Genomic DNA, 22370 nt, shown 5'->3' on the forward strand with positions numbered 1-22370 from the left:
CGCGGCACATGGGCTCAATAGTTGTGGCTCTGTTGCAGAGCACAGGCTCTAGGCACGTGGGCTTCAGTAGTCGCGGCACATGGGCTCAATAGTTGTGGCTCACAGGCTCTAGAGCACAGGCTCAATAGTTGTGGCGCACGGGCTTAGTTGCTCTGCGGCATGTGGTGTCTTCCTGGGGCAGGGCTCGAACCCATGTCCCCTGCACTGGCAGGCAGATTCTTACCCACTGCGCCACCTAGGAAGTTCAAGTCTGTTCCTTCTTAAAGCACTCTCCTGGAAGCCTTATCTGTGGATTTCAATCACTGGCCAGAACTGTGTCACATGACCGCCTCACTGCAAGGGAGGCTGAGAAATGTAGTTTTTCTTATCTAATTACTAGCAGAGAATGAAAGAATAAATGAAAGCAACCAAAATCCCTGCCACTAGGACCTGATAGTTGATTCACTTCAGCATCCACAGGTGAAATGATGATGCCTGGAGAGGTTCTAAGACCATCCAAGGTCATGGAGGCCAGCAGAGGCACACCCTGTGGCTGACCTTAGTCTCCAGTCCCCCAGAACACAGATCACATGAAAGCAAGGCCAGTCTCAGTGCACGTGGATTTATTGAGTTATGGATGCCATTCCTAGTGCTAGGTTGAACCATGGGGAAGATGGCCATGTGGCTAGTGCGACGTAGGGAACTGGGTTCTCACTCTAGGTGGTGTCCAACAAGCAGCATATCATGGACAGGAAGCATTTTGCCAACATTAGTTATGGGGTTCAGGTGGCTATCATCATGGTGGTGCCTAACTGGGAGGATGCCATAAACGGCTGGAGTATGAGAGGGAGTTTTGCCTACAAGTCTGTTCAGATGTACTCCTTAGAGCATGATAAAAGTGTAGAGATCTGCAAAGGGCAGTAGGGCAAGAGCGCTGGGGCCAGCTTAGGAGGTAAGCCAGTCCTTTTTCAGTGGGGCAGTAGGTCATCGATGAGGCCCAGTATCCCAGGCAGGGTGGGACAGTTGGCTGTTGTCCAAGGTCTGCTGTCCTAGTCAGAGCAGGGGCCGGAGAACCAGAACAGGGAGCACATTGAGCAGGGAGCTCCCCTCCAGGGGCGCATCTGCACAGGACACCTTGGCAGATGGGAGCAGAGGGTGGACTTAAGGCAGAAGCCTGGCTCTGCTCTCTGCCACCCCCACCATCCCAGGCCATTCAAGCATCCACCTAGGCCCACCTGGTACAGAAGGGTGGAAGGAGGCAGTGCAGGGGCTGCCAGCTCACCAGCCCCTCTTTGCACCTACCTGCCCGAGGGTGTGCTCAGGGTCCTGGTGGGGGTCCAGCTGGTTGTGTAGGATTGAGGGCCACCCACCGTCAAAGGCCTGTATGGCGCTATCTATGAAGGGAGAGGTGCAGGATGGGCTTGGCTGAGAAACCCTAGCACAGGGCCCAGCTCTTCAAGGACAATCTGAGACCCTTGGCATCCTGCGTGGACCCTCCCTAGGCAGAAATGGGAAGATAGGACGTCTGCAAGGCTTTGGGGATGGAAGGTGCTGGGCGAGTAATAACAAAATAAAGACAACTGTGTTGAGTGCTTTACAAACTGTAGTCTTCTAACCTCACGCGAGCGTGACAAATCATTCCCCTTTTACAGATGGACACAAAAAGGCTTAGAGGAGGTAACTAACTCTCAGCTAGTAAGTGGCTGAGTCAGGCTTCAAACTCAGGCCCCCTAACTCCCAGACTGGTCAGCGAACCACCCAGCTAAGTCAGACCCGAAAGGCAAGATTAATGGGGGGAGTTGGCTCTGCTGGGGGATGGAACCGCCTCTCAAGTGGCAGAAGCAAGAATCTCACCTTGTTCCATTCCAGGTCCTCAGAAACTAGTTTTAACTGCCCCCACTTCCGGCCCACTGGGGCACCAGCCTAGACTACCCTGGGATTCTACTCTGGTCTGTGACCTGGTCTCCGGAACCAGCTGGGCGCAGACTGCCCAAGGGGCAAGACAACAGCAGAGGGGGAACTGGGCCTGCCTGGGCTGCCGCGAAGGGCCTCAGTATCCTCCCCGCCAGCCAGGCAGCTCGGAAGGGGCAGTAAGCGCCGACTGGCCTCCCGCCCCGTCCCGCCCGGGCCCCTCACCCAAGCAGCGGTTCCTGGTAAAGAGCCCCCGGAAGACTTCGCACTCCTCACGCCGGTTTCCGCTGGCTCCGCAGTCGCACCAGGGCGCCACGCGCGCGCTGGCGTTGTCCACGTAGTTGGGTGTGATGGCGGTGCCTGCCGAGACCCCGAAGGCAGGCTCGTCGGCCCGCCCACGCGCAGCAATCCCCAGGAGACTCCCCGCCCCAGCCGGGGTCCGGGCGGTGCCTACCCACGAGGCCGGCGTAGGCGCGCAGGCAGCCGGGGGCCTGGTCTCGCAGGCAGCCGTCTGGGTTGCCGGGCTCGGGCGCGCAGGAGGCCTGGAAGGCCAGGAGGCGGGGCCTGCGCCGCGCGGCCGGCAGTGAGTGGGCGGCGAGCGAGCCCCGCCCCCGCCCGCGCGCCCCGCCCCCGCCCTCCACTCCACCTCCCGCTGCACCTGCAGAGCCGGCTGTGCTCGCAGGCGTCCAAAGGCGCGAGGCAGGAGGGCGGCGCCGGGCCCGGCTCCGAGAAGGCGCAGGAGGGCACGAAGGTCTGGCGCCGACGCTCGGCGCACGCGGGGCCACCGCACGGGCAGAAGAGCAGCGCGTGGGTGAGCGCGGGGGGCCCGCGGGCGAAGAAGCGGCGCAGGGCGCGGCGGCAGCGGGCGCGGGGGCAGCCCCCCGGCACGGCCCGACCCAGGCACTGCGCCACGTACGCGGTGCGCAGCCGGTGGCACCGCGCGTCCGCAGTGCACGCGTCGGCCGCGTCCACGCATCGGTTCGGTGCGACGGAGCTCGGCGACCCTGGTGGAGCGGCGGGCAGACTGCAGTTGTTGGCTTGCACTACACGCACACTTCACCCGCCTCTGGGTCAGGGCCTCCGAAGATGCGGAGTGCTCAGAGCTCGACATAGGCAGCATGTGACCCACAGGCGTGAGTGACTGGCACGGACTGGCCTTCCGTTGCGAGGATGGGCGGCGGTGCGGTCTGGGGGTTCCTGCATCATGTCTGGGGTGGACGGGGCGCGCGAGACCGGGCCTGGCCTCCCCCAGAAGCTGAGGCCCAACCTCCCAAGGCACCACCCCTCACCCATCCAAAGAGGGGTCCATGAGATTCCTCCCAGTCTCCTGGGCCCCATCTGACACAGAGAACAGCAAGGCTTCTGGGGACCTGGCTAATGGAGACTTTTAAGAAATGGCGCTGAGGATAGTGGCCGCTCCTCTTCCTCTCTTTGACATGCTGGGACGCCTGACCTTTCTTCCTTTCCCTTCCTTCGCCTGCCCCCTTGGAGACCCTTGAGTGGGCTATAGGCTATAGGTCCTTCGTGACCTTCCCATGTGCCTCCTCCTGCCCCCTGCCTCTGCCCCCTCCATCCTCTTCTGTTGCTCCCTTCTCACTGGTGCTGCCCAGTCCGGATGGACTCTGGCTTCCCCTGGCCTCTCCACTCTCCACCCGGTCAGTGAAAGAGGGATTCCCCACAAGGGCTCTGGACACTGGAGCCATTTAGGCCTGGCTGCCAGGGTGTAGATTCAAGCGAAGTCCCAGATGGCAGGCCACAGGTCTCTCTCCACTGGGGGCAGAGAGGGTGCCTGGCACAGCCCAGTCACACACCAGGGGTCTGTTGGGCAGAGGGTAAACTTTATCCAGAAGTACCACGGGCCACATCTAAATCCAGCCAAGCTAGGGTCTCTGGAGGTCGGAACGTGACAGCCCCTTCCTAGGGCCTCAGTCACCAAAACCAGTCTACCACTGTTTCTCAGTGCTCTCAGCCTCCAGGAGCCTTGCCCAGGTGATAAGACTTCTGGCACCGAAGTCTGAGGGAAGTTTCCCAGCCTGGCTTAGCACCCATCTCACTGTGTGTGTGTGTGTGTGTGTGTGTGTGTGTAGGGGGTATTTCAAGCCTCAGGGCTGGGAGCAGGGCCCTTCTCGGGCACTGGCCACCTCTTTTGGGGGGCCATGCAGGAGGGTAGAATAGACATGGAGGGCTTCAAATAGGTATGTGAGTGGAGGGGATAGACAGGAGAGAGGGGAGCCCTTCCTTTCTCTCTTCTCTCCTTCCCTCCACTCTCCTTCCCTCCCTTCCAGGACTCCAGAGCAGCAGGCAAACTCTGCCTTTCTCTCCCAGCCAAGCCCTCACATCCCCAGGCCTCAGCCACACACAACAGCACCTAGTGTCTCCACAGATCGTGGTCCCACCTCTGTTCCTTTGCTTACCTGTTTCGCTCCACCAGGAGCACCAGTTACTTCATCTTCACCCTCAAAACAGCGCATCTCAGCTCCAAGACCTCCTCTGCCTTAAACCTTTGCCAGATTCCATTCTCCCCACCCTACACCGCCTGGTAAAGTGACCCCTCCCTCCGTGATGCCCTAGGTGGGGAAGGGGTAGTCCAGGCAGGTGGAACAGCAGAAGCATGGCATGGAGACACTGAAGCTGCAGGGCAAGGAATCAGCGTGAAGCTGCAAGACTGAAGGGGGAAGGTTGGGGCTGGGGGGAGGGTCACAGAGGCAGGAGAGCAGGCAATAGGAGAAAGGAAGTTCCTGGGGCAGAACTGTCAAGGCAAGACTTGGGAGGCCGTGGCTCCCTGGGACCCAGAAGCTGGAGGGGGGGGTGCGGTGTGGGTGTCCCCACACCTGGAGCACAGGTGTCTCACTGGTGCCCCTTCCTGCATTTCGGCTTCTCCTCTAATCACCTTCTTACCCTCCCACCTTGTTCTTGAGGATGGAGGAGGATCAGGGACAGAGAAGCCATGGTTCAGAGGTCTGGGGGAGGAGGCAGCCACTCACCTAGAAGCAGTAGCAGCAGCAATGTGGGTACCAAGCAGCTGGCCATCCTGGGCAGCAAACAGAGGAGAGGACGACAGGAGGTAGAGTCCCAGGCAGACAGGCGCCTCCTTCCCAGAGCCCCTGGGCATAGCCAGTTGGAAACCCAGGTGTCTGCGCTGACTGCTCTTCTGGTGGGAGGAGCCTTTGCATCAGGAATGACTCCCCACCCCCACTGAGTCCTCACCCAGGCTGCACCTTCAGGCAGATCTGGGAGCCACTGAGTTGGCGCCTGAATGTGCCTAGATGGATCCCACCACACACTCCCCACACACACACACAGCAACACCAACACAGCAACCCCAGGAGACCTTGTCTCTCCCATGCTAAACTATTAACTTTATGAAACAACATTGTTCTTTTTCTTCTTTTATAATTTTTTGTTAGCTTTTTATTAGCCTATTTTCTTTTCTTTCTTTTTCTTTTTCTTTCTTTCTTTCTTTCTTTCTTTCTTTCTTTCTTTCTCTTTCTTTCTTTCTTTCTTTCTTTCTTTCTTTCTTTCTTTCTTTCTTTCTTCTTTCTTTCATTTATTTATTTTTGACTGCGTTGGGTCTTTGTTGCTGCACACAGGCTTTCTGTAGTTGTGGCAAGCAGGGGCTACTCTGTTACAGCGCACAGGCTTCTCATTGCCGTGGCTTCTCTTGCTGTGGAGTACGGGCTCTAGGTGCGCGGGCTCAGTAGTTGTGGTGCACAGGCTTAATTGCTCTGTGCCACATGGGATTTTCCTGGACCAGGGATCAAACCCGTGTCCCCTGCATTGGCAGGCGGATTCTTAACCACTGCACCACCAAGGAAGTCCCAATCAGCCAATTTTAGATTTGCAGAAAAATTAGAGCATTGCAAAAATGCTAGCATTCCCTTTATATCCTTCACCCAGTTTTCCCTAACGTCAACGTCTTACCTGACCATAGTACAATTATTAAAACTACGAAATTAATGTTCGTACAAGACACTTCGCTATAGATCACTTTGAATTTCCCCAGTCTTTCCACTAATGTCCTTTTTCTGTTCCAAGATCCCACCCAGCGCTAAGTGGTCATGTCACCTTAGTTTCGTCCAATCTGTGGTAGTTCCTCCGTCCTTCCTTACAAACTGGGTGCTTGCCTTTGTGGCCCTGCACGGTGGGCAGGCCCCCTCCTGGAGGGAAACGTAAGCCATAAAAACTCCTTTCAATGGCATTAACCTCTCTGTGTCATTGCTCTGTCATCTCTATAAATCCGAACCCCACAGCGAACACAGGAGTGGGCTTTAGCAAACAGTCTCATTCAGCGCCTTCGGCTGAAGGTGACTGCAGAAATTCCCCGGCTCTGCACACCGTCTGAAATATGATTTTGCTGCTCCTCCCTGGAATGGAGGTGGAGTTTACCTCCCAGCCCCTGGAACCTGGCTGGCCCTGTGACTTGCTTAGGCCAACAGAATGTTATAGACGTAAAATGTGCCAGTCGTGGACTCTCAAGAAGCCTGACAAGCTTCCATATACTCTTCTGCAGGAGGAGGTGAGTGAGCTACTTGCTTCAGAATCACAACTACTGACTTTTCTTTTTGCCTCAGGCTCCAAAATGCCTTGGTATGGTAACTGATCCTGTCTTTAGCTAAAAGTTGGAGATTTTGTTCATCATGGACTTTGTATTAATTTTGAGCTTTAAAAACATTACATTACAATATTACTTATCTTGATTACTTCTTTGTTCCCAAGGTAAGTGCCTCCCTTGTCTCACTCTAATCCTGGTCCTGCTTGCTTAGAACCCTCCGCAGCTGTTTCGTGAACAGGCCTAGGCTAGCCTACTGGGAAATGAGAGACACAGAGTCCACTCATCCCCATTACCCTAGCCAATAGGCAGCCAGCCCCGGAAGCAGTGACCAGCATAAGGGAGCTGAGCCGGGACCAGGTGCATTCAACCTAATCTGCCAATTCACAGAACGGGTGATTGTTTTAAGCTACTAAGTTTTGGGGCGGTTTTGTTATGTAGCAACAGCTAGCTGATAAAGAAGGTCACGCAGCAAGTCCTGCATGAAGCAGTAGGAGAGAGTAAATGGCTGCTGAGAGTGTCCAAGGGAGGCAGGAGAGGTGGAGCAACGGGATCATTCAAGCTAGGCAACGCCATCCTGTGCCCGGGTGCATCTGGGGCCTGGCTGTCATCTGAGGCTCCACCCACCAGCCACCACCCTTTGTCACCCTCAGGAAGCCCCATGGCGTTGAATTTACAGACAGAAAAGACTCACAGAGGTCCCAGGGCAAAATGTCTTTCTTCTGATTATACTTTGGTGTCCTTCTCAAAATGGGTTCCTTTGTCCCCTCCCATAGAATGAAGGAGAGGCTGATGAATGTCCAAAGTGAGGGGACTGCAGCAGGCCCCGTGCTCCTCTATAACCTCACCTGAGGACTAGGGGTGGCATGGGGCTGAGGAAGCATCTGAGGGACAAGAGAGGGTAGGAGGAGGCAGGAAGGAAGGTACCAAGGGTTTTGTTTGTTTGTTTTTTTTGCAGGGGCCAGGCTCCAGGGAAGTGGACTCAGTCTCAAATGTAGGGCCCCTGGAATCCAGGCTTCTAACCCAGCAGTCACTGCCCTCCAGAGAGCTAGGTGTGAATAAAGTGAGTGTAGCAGACACACCTAGGCTCCCTAGACAGAGGCCTTTCTGGGTGCCCGGCATGACGCAGCACCCCCTATTGACAGGAGCTCAGTGCCCACATGACCTTCCCTCCTGGGACTGATGGATTCTTGCTTGAGCTGGAGGGTATACCCTAGCAGGATCCCACAGCCCAAAGGAATGGGGACAGCATCGAGCAAATTTTGATGAGGCTCCGGGGTTCTGGAGTAGGTGGTGTAGTGGTAACTCAGGGAAGAAATTTCGAAGCTGTCTGAAGGTGCAAGAGGTCTGCTGACTCGCTGGCTCTGCCCCTGGAGGTCCAAGTTCCTGGAATGGCTGTCAGTAGCCACCTTGTCCTTAAGTCTTCTCATCTCAGGAGTCACTTTTCACCAGAGACAGGATCTTGGCTTTTGGGCTCTGCCTGCTGAGAATGAAGTGGGGGAGAGGTCATCCCCTGAGGGCTGGGGCCCCAGCTTGCAAGTCACGTGGCAGGGACCCCTTGTGCTCCCTCAGGGAAAACCAACCACCCAGGAAGAGCCAGAATTTCTTCCTTCCCTGACCCAGGGGCCTCCAGCATCAGGCCCCAGACAACAGCTTCTCCACGAGGTCTGTCTCATTTCTGTAATACAAGCTCAAAAACCTCAGAATGGGAACGTCCCCGGGGACTTCCCTGGTGGTGCAGCGGTTAAGAATCCACCTGCACTGTGGAGAAAAGGGAACCCTCCTGTGCTGTTGGTGGGAATGTAAATTGGTACAGCCACTATGAAAAACAGTATGGAGGTTCCTTAAAAAACTAAAAATGGAACTACCATATGACCCAGCAATCCCACTACTGGGCATATACCCGGAGAAAACCATAATTCAAAAAGATACATGTACCATAATGTTCATTGCAGCACTATCTACAATAGCCAGGACATGGAAGCAACCTAAATGCCCATCAACAGATGAATGGATAAAGAAGATGTGGCACATATATACAGTGGAATATTAGCCGTAAAAAGGAATGAAATGGAGCTATATGTAATGAGGTGGATAGACCTAGAGTCTGTCATACAGAGTGAAGTAAACCAGAAAGAGAAAAACAAATACTGTATGCTAACTCATATATATGGAATCTAAAAAAAAATTGGTACTGATGAACTCAGTGGCAGAGGAAGAATAAAGACACAGATGTAGAGAACAGACTTGAGGACACGGGGGTGGGGGCAAAGGGGAAGCTGGGACAAAGGGAGAGAGTAGCATTGACATATATACACTACCAAATGTAAAATAGATAGCTAGTGAGAAGCAACTGCCTAACACAGGGAGATCAACTCCATGATTGCTGATGACCTAGAAGGGTGGGGTAGGGAGGGTGGGAGGGAGGCTCAAGAGGGAGGGGATATGAGGATATATGTATAAATACAGATGATTCGCTTTGTTGTACAGCAGAAACTGGCACAACAGTGTAAAGCTATTATACTCCAAAAAAGATTGAAAAAAAATTTTTAATTAAAAAAAAAAAGAATCCGCCTGCAAATGCAGGGGACATAAGTTTGAACTCTGGTCCAGGAAGATCCCACATGCTGTGGAGCAACTAAGCCCATGAGCCACAACTATTAAGCCTGTGCTCTGGAGCCCGAGAGCCACAGCTATTGAGCCCATGTGCCACAATTACTGAAGCCTGCAGGCCTAGAGCCTGTGCTCTACAACAAGAGAAGCCACCACAATAAATAAAAAATAAATTAAAAAAAAAAAAGTGGAACTTCCCTGGTTGTCCAGTGGCTGAGTCCGCACTCGCAATGCAGGGGGCCCAGGTTCAATCCCTGGTCAGGGAACTAGATCCCACAAGCTGTACTAAGAGTTCACATGATGCAACTAAAGATCCTGCATGCTGCAACTAAAGATCCTGAGTGCTGCAACTAAAGATCCTGCATGCTGCAACTAAGCCCCAATGCAGCCAAATAAATAAATATATTTTTTAAAAAACCAGAGTAAGGGACTGTGAGATGAGGGACAAGAGGTGGAAGGATGAGCAATGGGAGGGGAAGACCCCACCTACCTTGGGGGTAGAAGCAGGGCCATGGGGCACAGGCTTCTCAAGGTGGCTGTTGGGTTGGGGCAGAGTTCTCAAGGTCTGCGGAGCAACAGGTGGGGGAAGAGTGCTGTGAACGTGGGTGGCAAGAATCCCTGGTGAGGGGTAGGGCTCAGGGTGGCTGGGTGCTAAGTGGAGAGTAGGGGGCCCATCCCTTTCCTTCCCTCCCCATCTCCCATTGCGCCTCACTCACCGAGGGGCCGGGGCTCTGCAGTGGCTCTCAGGCCCAACTCCATGGGGTGAATGCTGCCCAAAGGGTGGCCCCTGCGTGGGCCATTTTTAGGTCTGAGCAGTGGATAAGAGGCCAGGAGATTGAGACAGTGACCGTTAGCAGGGCACCCTGGGGCTTCTCTGCAGCCAGGGGCTTGCACCCAGGTCACGCTCTCCAGCTCACTTCCTGCTCCCCTCTGAGAGGAGCCCTTGGGGTCCAGGCTCCAGTTGAGACCCATGCCTTCCCAGGGCCTCTGACACTTCCTCTCTCCAGGCCTGACACTTCTCCCAACCTCTGGCACCACCCCAGCATCCTCCAGATGTTGGCATCACTCGGATCCCAAAGAGGGGTGGGCTTCCTGCCCCAGTGGCACCTGTGTTTGTGCTCCTTGTCATTGGGTGGCCCTGCTGCCCTCGATGACTCCAAGCTGTGCTCCGCTGCTCACGCCCCCTCTCCCAGGGCCGTCCCACTTTGACATCTCTTTGCAACAGTCTTCTCAGTACCTCACCCAGGTGATGACATGCAGGTGCTGCCCCCCCGTAAGCCCCCAGTGATGACACACCAAGCTCTGACCACCTTGATCCTCTGCTCTCAGACCCACAATCAACACTCATTGTGTCAAGGCACTCTCAGCTGGTGCCCTGCCTCTGTTTGGGATGCCCTCTGCCCCCATCTCCAGTCCAAACCTTGCCCTCTCCCTCAGCTTGCCAAGAATACTCCCGAGGCCAGGCTGTGTCAGATGTGGTCATAGGGGACATGCCTTGCCCAGTGCCCAGTGAAGGGACAGCCCTAGACTGACCATGCTTGGTATCATGTGACCCTCATCCCAGGTTGTAGAGAACTGGGTTAGGGGCAGGCCCTTGGCACAAAGGCACCCAGCGCCATAGCTGTCCAGTGGTAGGGAAAGGAAAGATGTGCTGGGCCTAGCATTTGGGAACTTGAAGGAGGTAACAGCACAGACTGAGGCAGAGGAAACGCCAGAGGGCTGAAAGCTCATGAGAGAGAAGCTGGAGAGGCCTTGAAGGGCACACTGGAGCAGGAATTGCATCATGAGCTGGTGGAAAAGCAGGGCAAAGTGAAGGATGAGGCAGCCTCTTGGTGGGAGAAACAGAAGACGTGGACAAGAGGTACTGAACCACAGCAGTGCGGGCCAGGGTAGAGGGCGCTGCACAGATCCACACCTTCAGCTTCACCGGAAAGCCACTGGGGCCTTCTGCTCAAGGCTTCTTTCCATGGCCTCTGCCTGCCTCTCCACACCTGGGGGCAAGGCCTGAGGACCCCACTCCAGCTGCCCCAGGTCCAGCAGAGCTCCGAGGAGCAGGAACCAAAGGAGTGGGCTCAGGGAGCAGGAACCTTAGCCCTCAGTGCCTACCCACTGCACACAGGGTCCCTCCTTGAGCCCCAAAAGCATTGTTGGAGACGGAGTCCCGGGTGCCGGCAGCAGCACCAGGCCAGGCCGGCCCCAGGGAGCAGAGGCAGCAGAAAGCTGAGGATCACCGCCAGTGTGAAGGTGTCCTGGTCTGCGGAGGACAGGGTATGGCTGAGTGCCGAGGTGCACCACGCGGCCCCTCCCCACATGCCCCCCACGGGCGCACTTTCAGGCTGCACAGGACCGCTGTCCACACTACCACCGAATCCTGGCTTGTCACAGGAAGGCGGAGCCCAGCCCGGAGCACAGTGGCAATTACGGTTACTATTGCAAACCTGCGGAGGAAGAGAGAAAAGGAGGGTCCCATGAGATCGGGGACTCCGAAAGGCACCCCCCACACACCTTTCAGGCCACTCACCCCGCGGCTGTGGCAGGCGCTCAGGCAGAGCTCCAGCTCTTGGAAGGAAGTGTTCTGGCAGCGCCGCTGCTGGCACACCTATGGGCAGCGTGAGCGCTGGGCAATGAGGGGAGTGATGCTTTGGCCTTCGGCACTCAAGTGGCAGGGAGGGGTTGAGTGGGCAGGGCTCACCATTCTAGGGCCACACCGGGTGCCTGACTCTACCAGGCCCAAGTCAGGCAGGTCCAGCTGGGCACCGGGCAGCACCAAGGCTCCCCTGCAGGTCACCTGGCGGCTGCCTAGGTGTACGGTGGAGTCCATCGGCACCGTGTGCGGCACCAGTGCGCTCTGCTCCCCACCCTGGCACTGCAGTTTCCCACACTGCGTATCGCTAGGGACGAAGCGGAGGGTAGTCAGGCAGCGTGGAGTTTCTCCATACCCTATTCCCCAGCTTCCCCTCCCTCCGCACCTCGCCGCGCAGGGCACGAAGCTGCCGTCTCCCTGCTGGCCGCAGTTCCCATGGGCGTCTCCCGCGGAGTTCACGACCTGGAAACAGGCCTCCGGGGCTGGGCGGGAGCCTGAGGAAGCACGGGCGCGACTGGTGGCAGCCCAGACCGGAACCACGCCCTTTCTGCATAAGTGTCCCCCCACCCCTGCCCCGAGGCACTGCGCCGCGCACACCGGAGGATGGGGGCGGAGCGCGCGCTCTTGGTCTCACCAGGCCCCCAGAGCTGCTGGCACTGCTGCTCCAGCGTGGGACACGCGCCGTCCAGGCAGTAGCCTCGGCCTCTGGCGCATGGCGAGCCATCCAGTAGGTAAATGTCCGGGGGGCAATAGGGAGAGGCGCCCGTGCAGAATTCAGGGAGGTCACAGTCACCTGCAGCCCGGCGGCACGGCGTGCCCGCCGGCTTCAGCTGCTCAGATGAGCCGGGTGGAGGGAAGGCGGGGAGGCATGGAGAGACAACGAACAGTTAGAGATCCATTTCGAGGGCGCCTATCGGACACGGGGGAGCCTGGTGACGAGGTCCAGCTGAACCCACGCACAGAGTAGAGCCAGCCCCCGCAAGGGGGGCCGCAGGGTGCCGATTAGCCCAGACCGGCTCCCAAGTGCCTCTACCCCTCACCCCCGAGCCTCCCATGCCCTCACCATGCAGTGTGCGCAGCAGTCCCCGTGGGTGCACTGGGCCCCTGCACGCAGCGAGCAGTTGTGGGCAAGGCAGCAGGAGTCCAGGCAGTCCTGGAGCAGGAAAGGCGAGGAGGGACCAGGTGAGGGTGCAGCGTCCAGACCTGCGGGGAGGGCGCGGGCGGGGGCCAGCTTGGTCCCCCGGGGCTGGTCGTGCGGACCCGACCTGGCCGGCGCCGCAGTCGCACTCCTCGCCCTCTTCCAGGAAGCCGTTCCCGCAGCGCGCCCGGGGCACCAGGAGCCCGGAGTCCGGCGTGTTGGAGAGGCACGCGCCCCCTCCCCTTCGGAAGATGGCGCGCAGCTGGCGGCGGCTGCAGGCGCTAAACACACGCGGGAAAGGGTGCCTACGGGCGGGGGAGGCCGTCGGGTGTGCGGGGACCACCCCCGTCAACCCCTGCTCATCTCCAGTCCCCTCCCCCTGGCACTCCGGTGCTTGGCCACGCAGCCGCCGGATGCGCGGACACCGCGTGAGCGAAGGGCGGCTCGAATTGTCTAGAGGCAGAGCCTAGAGAGGGTAAGTAGCTCGCGCAAAGTCACACAGCGAGCGCGAGGCAGGAGGGTGTGACGCCAAGAGCGGGCAGCCCAGGACCCAAGGTCGAATCCCGACCCAGCGCCGCGCCTCCCGGGGTTGGAGTCTATGGTTGTTCCGAAAATAATTTATCATATCATGAGAACCCACTTTGCCTGCGTTCCCTACACTTAAGCCTCATAAACAACCCTCAGGGTGGGCACTAGTACCATCATCCCCATTTCACAGAACAAGAAACTGAGGGATAACCATTTCGCCCAAAGAAATGCACTGAGGAAGGCGCGGGGTCCCGCAGAGCCTGCCCCGCAGCCCCGCCCCGGCCCGGACGCGGGTACCCGGTAGCCGCTGCCATCACGCAGCCGCCCTGCTCCGCCGCTGCCTCCAAGCAGCAGCCGTCGGGGTCGTGGCTGAGGCCGAGGCTGTGGCCTATCTCGTGGGCCATGGTGGCTGCAGCACCAATGGGGAGCTCCGAGTGGTCCTGGGAGGGCGTGGGGACGGTCACTGCGGGCTGCAGTGACCAACCCCAGCATCTCTCCTCCCGCTCCCGTCCCGGGCGGTGCTCACGGTGCTCACGCCTCCAGAGCTCTCCGCGCAGCACATGCCCTCGACGGGCGCCAGGCCCACGGTGGCGCCCTGGAAGGCGCGGGCCCTGAGGGCGGAGCGCGGCGTGACCGGGCGGGCCGGGAGTCCGGGCCGCCCGGCCGGGACCGAGGGAGGGTCGGAGGCACCCACGTGAGCAGCTGCGCCGAGTCGTGTGGCTGCCGCGCCCACAGTCCCCGGCGCCACTGCAGGAAGGCCCAGAGCGTGGCGTTCGCGTCTGGCGTGACGCGGCTCTGGTCCTGCTCGGTCCACACTTCCAGGCCGGTCAGCGCCACCTGAATGTCCAGAGTCCTGAGAATCTGCAGGCGCAGCGGGGCAGGGCTGAAGCGGGTGGCCGCCGCGGTGCCCGTGCTCCTCCGTGGGAGCGCCCCTCTCTTCTCCCCTCCGTTCCCTCTCCCCATCTCCAAGCCTGCCCCTGTCGCGGTCACCGGTCACCGCCATAAGGGCTCTCTCCCCGACCCAACCTGATCCACGTAGCTGGCGACCTCCAGAAGACGCTGTTTGGTGTGGTTCAAGTTCCGGTGCTGGGTCAAGAACTAGAAAAGCAGCAAGCAACACTGCGGTGTGACGGCGGGCTGAGCTGACCCCATCCAGGCCCGTCGACCCCCCTGGGGCTCCTCTTACCAGGGTGTGGTCCGCCACTATGTACAGCTCCAGGTACCTCCGGCTCCCGAGGGACTCCCGCCTCTCCTGGGGGGCAGCAGTGGCGACCCTGAGTGGCAGGCTGCTGGGCTTGAGCCCTGACCACCAACCCCCATTCCCAGAAAGCACAAAGTTAACTTTAAAATTCTTGTAGAACTTATTTCTTCAGCCTCCAAATAAAAATGTCAGGACAGGAGGCCCTGACTTGGGACTGCTCATTCCTGTCTCTTCTGATTTTAAAGGGCTCTGGATACTGCATTTCCACCCCACCCCTGCCCGTGCCCCTGACCCTGATCTGGGTGGCACTCGAAAGGCTGGCCATGTCCCTTTTGTCCTCTGGGTCCCTGTGGCCACAGGCCCCTTTCCAGCTGAGCAGCTGCTCCGTCCGGAAGATCTTGTGGGTCGAGAAGTCCTTGGAGTGCCCAGCTGGCCAGGGATGCAGGTAATAGCTGGCAGTGCTGCTGAGCCTGATCAGGCCCCTAGGGTGCAAAGGGGTACAGGGGCAGGCAGTAAGGGAACTCTCTCCCTAGCCCCAGGCCCAGCCCCCTCCCCCAGAACTCCTCACCTCATCCCCGAGCAGATGCTGACGGCTACCCAGGAGTCCGGGAAGCCCCTCACACGCCCATGGTAGTGGCAATGATCCTGGAGAGCAAAGTACCCAGCCCCAAATCTCAGCCAGGGCGGAAGTGGGAGGGGCAAGAAAGAAAGCATGGTGGGGGGCTGGCTCCAGCTTCTCCTTCGGAACAGGAGGAGAATAGGGGAGATGGTGGAGAGGCCCCTCAAGGGGTGCAATGCCCAGCACCCCCCAGCACCCCCCACCCTGTCCTCAGAGCCCTTGGAAGTTACTCACCGTGTGGTTGGGGAACAGCACTACGGGCTGCCCATCTGGGCTGTAGTGGGTTTCTGTGTATCCTGGGGCCAGCAGCCTGCTGGGAGGGGATGTTGCAGAAATTACCTAATCCAGCTCTGCCTCCTCCAGGATGCCCTCTGGTCTTCCTCCCTGAAGGCTAATTGAGTAGTTCTATGAGTGAGGCACAGGGCTAGCGTTTAAGAAGCAGTCAAAGTGTGTCTTAGGGAAGGGACAGGAGTGGCTGTGCATTGCTCAGCTCAGAAAAATCTTGGACCAGAGGCAGCAAGGTGAAGGTCAGGAAGGAGCCTTGGTGATGGCTTAGATATGGACATGGGAGTATGAGAAGCACCAGGGAGGAGCAGGAACACGGGACAGTTTGTGGTTCCCGTGGGGCCTGTGGCAGGCAGCTGGATCCACGGGTCAGGGGTGTTAGAGAGAGACTGGGCAGGAGGAGAGGAGTCAGCAGACATTGCCAAGTAGGTGGGGCTTGGAGCCGAGGAGGTGTGGTGAACTCCCTAGGGGGCCCCGGATGCTGCCTACCCTTGTTGGGCACCTGGACAACCCTCTAGTCCACCTCCTCCCACTCAAATTTCCTTCAAATCTCCTCAGACCCCCAGATCCCACATATCCCCCCACTTGTCCTTCGCTAATGCTCATCCCCTGCATCCAGAGAAAACAGAATCCACACCTGCGCCTGCCCTGCCTGTCTGAGCAGGGATCCTCCTCCCCTCCTTCTCCAGACCCCACTCAAGTAATGATTTCGTCTTCCGGCTCCATCTCACCAGGATCCTTCCCACCAAGACAGATCAACCATTAGTCAGTTTCTCTTCTTTAAAGAAAATCCTTCACCGCACTTCACCTTGACCTCTTTACCCCCAGGCTGCCCCCAGAGACTTGAGATGCCTGCTTCTCCACTTCCCAGTCTTACCTCCTCCTCCAGCTTTGCTCCCCCACTCCACCCACACGCTCCACCCTAAGAGGGAGGTGATGTGATCACCCTACTGAACACATGGGGACGTGGAACCCCAGAGAAACTATGGTTAGGCATGGGGGGAAACTGAGTTTGTTCCCAGGGCATGGGGGAGAATAAAACATGTGTAGAGTGGTCAGAACAGTGCTTATGATGAAACAAGCACTTGATAAATGATAGCTGCTGCTAATACGATCTAGATGGTTTCAAGAACCCACGCTCCAACTTCTCTATGACTTAGTTGTAAAGTAACAGTCCTCACTGGTTGGAACGACCAAATGAGAATATGAATGTCAAGTGTTTAATGCAGTGTTTGGTCCATAAGGAGCATCCAGTAAACACTGGAAGTTATTATGATCATGTATGAATGGACATCAATTAAAAAAAAAAAAACCCATGCTCCATCTTAGACACTCACCTCACCCAGCCCAGCTTTGCTGGCTTATTCACCAGCTCAAAGTCTTTGGCTTTGCACCATCCTGAACACTCCGCACCAAAATGGCCTTCTGTGATCTGGCCCCACTAGGACTCCCCAGATTTGTTTCCCCTTGTTCCCTTCCCTACAGATGGAGACTCCCCAGGTAAGCCAGAATTGCCACCCCCCTCAGTGTGCCTTGACCTTTGTAACCACTCCCTGGCATTCCCGCAGCCTGGAGAACCCGCCCATCTTGGGAATCCATCTTGGATTCTCTTGACTCAGCACACCCTGTGAGCACCAACCAGACGGTGCACACTCATTCCCGGCAGGAAGCTGACGAGATGTTTCTGGGGCCGGGTTGAGAGATGCGCCCCACCGCGGGGCTGATCCAGCCTCAATAGCCCACTTCAGTCTCAAGGGAGCCAGTCATGGGCTAGCATGACTCTCCCTGTCACCTGCACCTCCTCCTCTGGGGCTCTCGCCCCATCCAGCCTCCCCCAGGGCTCCCATCAGTCCCTGCCCGCAGCACTGATCCCTCCCCAGAGAGAAGGACTGTTCTCGGCTCCCAGCTCTTTCCCCGGCATGTCACTCACTGATTCTTCTCCAGCTCTAGCAGGAGCTCCTGGCCTTCAGCCTCCAAGACCACCAGCCCCACTTCTAGCTTCAAGACCTGGAAAGAAGGAGTGTAGGGCTGAGAGGACAGGCATCCAGGTCCCCTGCCTGCCAGGAAGCAGGAAGGATGTGAAGCTGGCTGGCAGGGGAGTTCACAGAGAGAACACAGGGGCTCAGGGCAGAAGGCCCCCGTTTGCCATCGTGGGTGTGGATGGCTGTGGATGGCTGTGGGGCGAGAACATGCAAAGATGTTCCCAAACTCAGGGTGTTTGTTGTTCTGACAGCAGCTGTTTCACAGAGCCTGCTAGGTGAGCTCCACGTCCTCCCTGGAGAGGCAAGGGGTCTCAGGAAGATGCCATGCCTTGCCCAGCATGACTGGGCTCTTCCTCTGGCCTTCCCTCCTCTTTTATGCCCAGAAGCCTTCCTCTAAGCAGAGAGGACAGTGGGGTTCTGAGGACACTGATGTGGGAGAGTGGGGTAGCCATGGCTCGGGCCCCCTCACCGCCTCTCCTCTCTGTATCTTGCCGCTCCCCACTCCCTGCAGAATTCAGACTTAGGACCTCCACCTCCAGTGCTGACAAACTGCCCCCAACCCTACTAAATTTTCCTACACCTCTAGCTTCACTGAGCCCGTGAAGTAAACACCGACCCACACCCCAGGCCAAGAGAAAAACACTGGCTTTCTCAGCTAGATGTCAGGAGGGTGGGCCTGGGCCTGCCCGCCCACCTCTGCTTCCCCTACCTCTTTGCCGCTTCCACCCTGAGGGAACCCCCCATCTGCCCCCTTTGTCCACTCAGCCTGGCTGGGGGCCCAGAGCTGGAGCGGCCGGGAGCCTGCTGGAGAGCAGCTGTGTCTTCGGAGCGCAGGCCCCCACCCTTGCTGGCCCGTCCCTTTTATCCCACAATGCGCTGGCCTGGGCCCCAGGCCAAGAGGCTCAGAGCCTTGTGGGGGTGCCTTTCTCCACAGGTGGGGAGAAAATAGTCCCCTCCCCCTCCCAAAGGCCCCCCTAGGCCCAAGCATGAGCTCACATGGCCAGAATGCCCCTTGTTTTATGGGAGAAAGGTTTGCACTGGGGAAAGGAGGCAGCCCGGATGGAAAGCTGCCTCTTGCCCCACCCCCACCCCTCTCTCTGTCCCTCTGCAGCCCTTGCTGTCCTCACTCCTCACCCTCCTGGTTACCCTGCCCCTCACCACGCACTCCGTCTCGAACCTAAAATGGAGGTGTTTCCTGCCTCTGCGACAGGCCTCCCTGCCGCACTGCCTGCTGTCCTCATCTTGGCAGGCTTCCCAGGGACAGAGAACGTGGGGAAAGAAAAGCCCCTCTGACATTCCCCTCCCATTTGGTCACAGCCCAGGCCAGGCCCAGCGGGAGGTCCGCAGTCAGGGCGGCCTCAGCACGTGGCATCCCTTCTCTGCTGGTGATGAACAGCCTCAAACCTCGGACCAGCACCGTGCTGACCGCTTGAATGGGGGCCCTGGGGATCTGGGGGACCCAGTGAGGGCCCTAGATTGAGCGTTTGGGGGCCTGTGGGGGCCCCTCAGCCTTCCCTTCATGGCAGTGCTCTCCTGCCTTCTTCCTTGCAGGCTTGGACAGTGTGTTGTCCTCTCTTTCCTGAAAATTCAGGATGAAGAGGGCTCTAGGCTTGGGGACCATTGGCCAATGATTTCTTCTGAGTTAAAGAGCTGTGTGATCTTGGGCAGTTTTTCCAACCTCTCTGGGCTTCAGTTTGCCCCTCTGTGAAATGGGCATACAAAGGCTGTTGGTCTCTGTGCAACACAGCTGTGTGGCACATACAGATGGGGGCTAGGTTATTCGGGAAGTGTGTGATGGGTGGCTGTTGGGAGGAGACGGGGGCAGAGCATCCAGGAGGAGTAAAACAGGGTGGGCTTGCATCTGGGGGCACAAGGAGAGTGACTACTGGGCAGAAGTGGATCCTGAGTGAGCCACTGAGGCTGAAATTTCAGCCCCTTGAATGGCAGTGTCCTGGAGAGGACAGCAATGCATCCACAGGGTCACATGTTCTGGTAAACTTTGCAAAAGGAAGATATTTTGGTGTTTTCTTAAAGAGGGCCCTGAAAAGCTTCAGGCCCCACAAACTGTGGCCCCACCTCTGCCTGATGGGGTGGGGGTGGCCTGAATAATACTGGGAAGAGAGGGTTAGGGAGGAGGTGGGGGAGAGGAAACTGGAAAATGACTTCCACGTGTGCAGCCTCTCTCCATCTGGATGTCTCACTCTCCCACCTGCCAAACCTTTGGGGAGGGGTCTAAAAGACTCTGGGAATCTAGCGGCCCCAGCAAAACTGCCACGCTGAAGTTTGGCAAGGAGCAAAGAGGCTGAGAGACCCTGGGCCTCTGCAGAGGAAGGGGTGACCTTGCACTGACCGGCTCCTCCACGGTGACCATGCGCTGGGGTTGTCCATCCAGAACCCAGTGCAGGATGACTGGCTCTCCAAGGCTGTTTCCTGGGGTGAGGACAGAGCACAAGGTGAGGGGGACCTGAGGGACACAGGGAAGCTGGAGACAACAGAGGGATAGAGTTAGAGGATGTCAGCAGGCAGAAACAGGAGACTCCATCTTCAATACTCAAAGGTTTGGCCTGGAGAAGGGTGGCCACCCATGGGGTATCCTTGGAACTGAGGAGCCACCAGGGAGGTGGCAGAAGAGAGAGAGAGGAGGCTGGAAAGAACAGCTCAGCTGGGGACTTGGGAGCCCCAAGTCCTTGGGAGGGGGGATTGGGGTCAAAGACAAAAGAAGAGACCAAGGCCCCGAAGGGAGGGGAAAGGAAATGGGAGGCAGCTTCATTTAGACTGGGCAGCAGGTGCTTTTAGGGTGAGAGATCTGTGAATAGAGGACGCCTGTGTCTCCCCTACTATCTGAGAAAAACAACAGCCAGATGTTGCCCAAAGCTCCCCCTGGGGGCTTCATGCTGGGGGCAGGGCTTCCAGGGACGCTGGCCCAGAAGCCCCCTCCTGTGTCTTCACGCTCGGGTTGGGGGGGAGGGCGAGGGTTGTTTGGGAGACAGAGCCTGAGGGCTCCCAGGCCAGGAATGCTTAAGGGGGCTCCAGGAGGAATACCAGAGCCAAGCATTACTCAAAAGGCGCCTGGAATGCTCCCCTGGAATGCTCCCAGCACCCCCCTGCCAGGGGGCCCCAGAAACTCTCACCACACCCGCCCGGCAGGAATCAGACCTCAGGCTGCCCAGAGTCTACACGCAGCCCTCCCATCCCTCTGGCACTCAGTCCCTGGGGAAGCCCAGCTCCCAGAACTGACAGCTCCCCAACCCCCACCCAGCCCTGGCCACAGTCCTGCCTGGGGAAGTGGCTCAACTCCTGCCAGGCCACCCCGGCTCCTTTCTCCTTCACCTCCTCCTCCAGACCCCATTATCAAAGGCCTGGAATAGCAGCAGTTTCAGGAAGCTTCTCCCAAGAATCCCTCTGTGACTGCATCAGCAGTTGCCTTCAGGTCGTTGAGGGGGGAGGGGGGGAGGTGCAGGGCCGTGGACTGGAGGCTGAAGGGCCAGTGTAGGGAGGGGTCTGGGGGGGTTAGGCAAGGGAGAGGTGGGGGTCTCAGGCCAGAAGGATTTAACTCAGTGTGGAGCAGCAGGTCCAGCTGGCTCTGGGCTTCCCAGGGTGGAGACGGGAGGGTGTGCCTGTGTACATGTGTGAGTGTGGGTGGGGGGTTCTCCTGGCCCTGCGCACACACACTGGCCATTGGCACCTTGATGGGGACAGGGAGGCAGAGATGGAGCTGTGGTGACCAGGTGGATGGGAGTGGAAACCCGGGAGCCAGTGTGGTGTTGGGAGCACAGAGTCCCTCTCCATTCCTCCCAGGGTTCCCCTCATCCTCCCCCGACCCCAGGCTGAAGAGGAGCGAGCTGTAGAATGCCTGGCGACCATCCCCAAAGGCAAGAGGGCTGTCGTCCCTCCCCCTCCGCGCCCAGAACAGAGCGGGACCCTATCCCTGTTGCCCCCTCCCCGACCCTCCACCCCACCCCACCCCCCACCCGGTGCAGTGCTCCGGAATCACTACCCCCAGGCTGCCCAGCCTTTCCTGCCCCCCTCCTCAGGCACTTGATGTACAGGACTGGACCAATCCTTCCGCCCTTTGGGAGAGGTTTTCACCAGCGCCATCTCACAGAGAGTTTGCAGAGGTCACACTGAGAAGAGACAGAGCTGCAGGCTTCCCCCAGGGCCCTGCTCAACAGCCACCTTCTGTTTGAAGCAGTTTCTATCTAACCAAACAAGGCAACAATATAAACAACATACACACTGCCCCAAGGCCGTGGGATGAGGGGGTGAACAGAGGATGATACGTGAGTGTGGAGGCCGCAGCTTAGCCCCTTAGTGTGAGGTCACCGCAGGGACTCCAGGGCACCAGTGGTCTGGGGCTTCCTGGAAGGCGGAGGCCCGCTGAACCCTTAGGGGTTGGAGGTGCAAGAACCTTCACACTGGCGGATGGGGCCAGAGTAGAGAATCCAGAGGGGTTTGGGAGTGCTGGGCAGCTGCTTAGAGGGGAAGGGGCCCTGCCACTCTGCTTCGCCATTGGCACAGGGCATCTGGGCACAGTGTGCAAGTCTGGGCCTCGAGGCCAGCCCAACTACAGTTGAGAGTCCCTGGGCAATTCCCAGAGATTCTCCCAAACCCTCGCCATGCCCTGTCCTCCTGGCCCGCGGGATCCCCGGGGATTTCCGACCCTCCATCCCTGACAGTGACCCCCCCTGACCCTCGGGGCGCACTCCCACTCACCTTGAAACGCCTCAGCCCCCCACACCGGCCACTGTAGTCGCAGTAACAGCAGCAGCCCCAACGCAGGCGACCCTCGAGATCTCTGAGACCCCGGCCGCATAGCTGTGAGCGCCTAGCGTCTGAGCTGCGGCTCCCGGCTTCCCGGCTCCCTGCTCCCGGCTCCGCCCCTGCTGGATCGCGGCCGACCCACGCCCAGTGCAGCCGGCCTGCTGCCTCCAGACCCTCCCGCACCCCCGCGGCCCGCACCCTCTCCTCGCGCAACCCCGCG

At 58.3% G+C, this 22370-nt stretch overlaps 2 protein-coding genes across 8 annotated transcripts; both read right to left on the bottom strand.

The window, feature by feature from the left end:
- Nucleotides 1–586: 586 nt before the first annotated feature.
- GFRA4 (GDNF family receptor alpha 4) lies at nucleotides 587–6089 on the bottom strand. Its single transcript, XM_057703054.1, has 7 exons — nucleotides 5956–6089; nucleotides 4875–5041; nucleotides 2549–2894; nucleotides 2345–2454; nucleotides 2116–2250; nucleotides 1282–1373; nucleotides 587–1113 (listed from the first exon to the last, which is right to left on the bottom strand). The coding sequence occupies exons 1-7, from the start codon at nucleotides 6087–6089 to the stop codon at nucleotides 1033–1035; spliced, it is 1065 nt and encodes a 354-aa protein (XP_057559037.1). The 3' UTR covers nucleotides 587–1032.
- A 1697-nt stretch (nucleotides 6090–7786) lies between these two features.
- ADAM33 (ADAM metallopeptidase domain 33) lies at nucleotides 7787–22240 on the bottom strand. 7 transcript variants are annotated; one of them, XM_057703051.1, is made up of 22 exons: nucleotides 22103–22240; nucleotides 19740–19819; nucleotides 17338–17414; nucleotides 15357–15435; nucleotides 15072–15148; nucleotides 14796–14985; nucleotides 14489–14554; nucleotides 14329–14400; nucleotides 13997–14163; nucleotides 13829–13913; nucleotides 13600–13742; nucleotides 12902–13079; nucleotides 12700–12789; nucleotides 12271–12466; nucleotides 12022–12130; nucleotides 11745–11943; nucleotides 11574–11651; nucleotides 11382–11490; nucleotides 11159–11306; nucleotides 9769–9860; nucleotides 9543–9617; nucleotides 7787–7922 (listed from the first exon to the last, which is right to left on the bottom strand). In XM_057703051.1, the coding sequence occupies exons 1-21, from the start codon at nucleotides 22200–22202 to the stop codon at nucleotides 9580–9582; spliced, it is 2373 nt and encodes a 790-aa protein (XP_057559034.1). In that variant the 5' UTR covers nucleotides 22203–22240; the 3' UTR covers nucleotides 7787–7922; nucleotides 9543–9579. The 7 variants fall into 7 exon arrangements, 6 of the variants coding, with proteins under 6 accessions (XP_057559034.1, XP_057559032.1, XP_057559033.1 ...); XM_057703049.1 differs by having other exon boundaries at nucleotides 11159–11490; nucleotides 15357–15432; XM_057703050.1 differs by having other exon boundaries at nucleotides 11159–11490; nucleotides 13997–14139.
- Between the last annotated feature and the right edge of the window lie 130 nt (nucleotides 22241–22370).

The sequence above is a fragment of the Hippopotamus amphibius genome, chromosome 12 (assembly GCF_030028045.1).
Source record: "Hippopotamus amphibius kiboko isolate mHipAmp2 chromosome 12, mHipAmp2.hap2, whole genome shotgun sequence".
NCBI lineage: Eukaryota > Metazoa > Chordata > Mammalia > Artiodactyla > Hippopotamidae > Hippopotamus > Hippopotamus amphibius.

Excerpts from the sequence above, each read along its gene's own strand:
- GFRA4 (XM_057703054.1), bottom strand. The coding sequence starts at position 6,089 with ATGCCATTGAAAGGAGTTTTTATGGCTTACGTTTCCCTCCAGGAGGGG. Across the intron at positions 1,374-2,115 it reads TACCAGGAACCGCTGCTTGG|ATAGCGCCATACAGGCCTTT; the intron begins GTGAGGGGCCCG and ends CTCCCTTCATAG. Across the intron at positions 1,114-1,281 it reads CTGAGCACACCCTCGGGCAG|GTGTCCTGTGCAGATGCGCC; the intron begins GTAGGTGCAAAG and ends CCATCTGCCAAG.
- ADAM33 (XM_057703047.1), bottom strand. The coding sequence starts at position 22,202 with ATGCGGCCGGGGTCTCAGAGATCTCGAGGGTCGCCTGCGTTGGGGCTG. Across the intron at positions 14,986-15,071 it reads AGCATCTGCTCGGGGATGAG|GGGCCTGATCAGGCTCAGCA; the intron begins GTGAGGAGTTCT and ends TTTGCACCCTAG. Across the intron at positions 12,790-12,901 it reads GCGACTGCGGCGCCGGCCAG|GACTGCCTGGACTCCTGCTG; the intron begins GTCGGGTCCGCA and ends TTCCTGCTCCAG.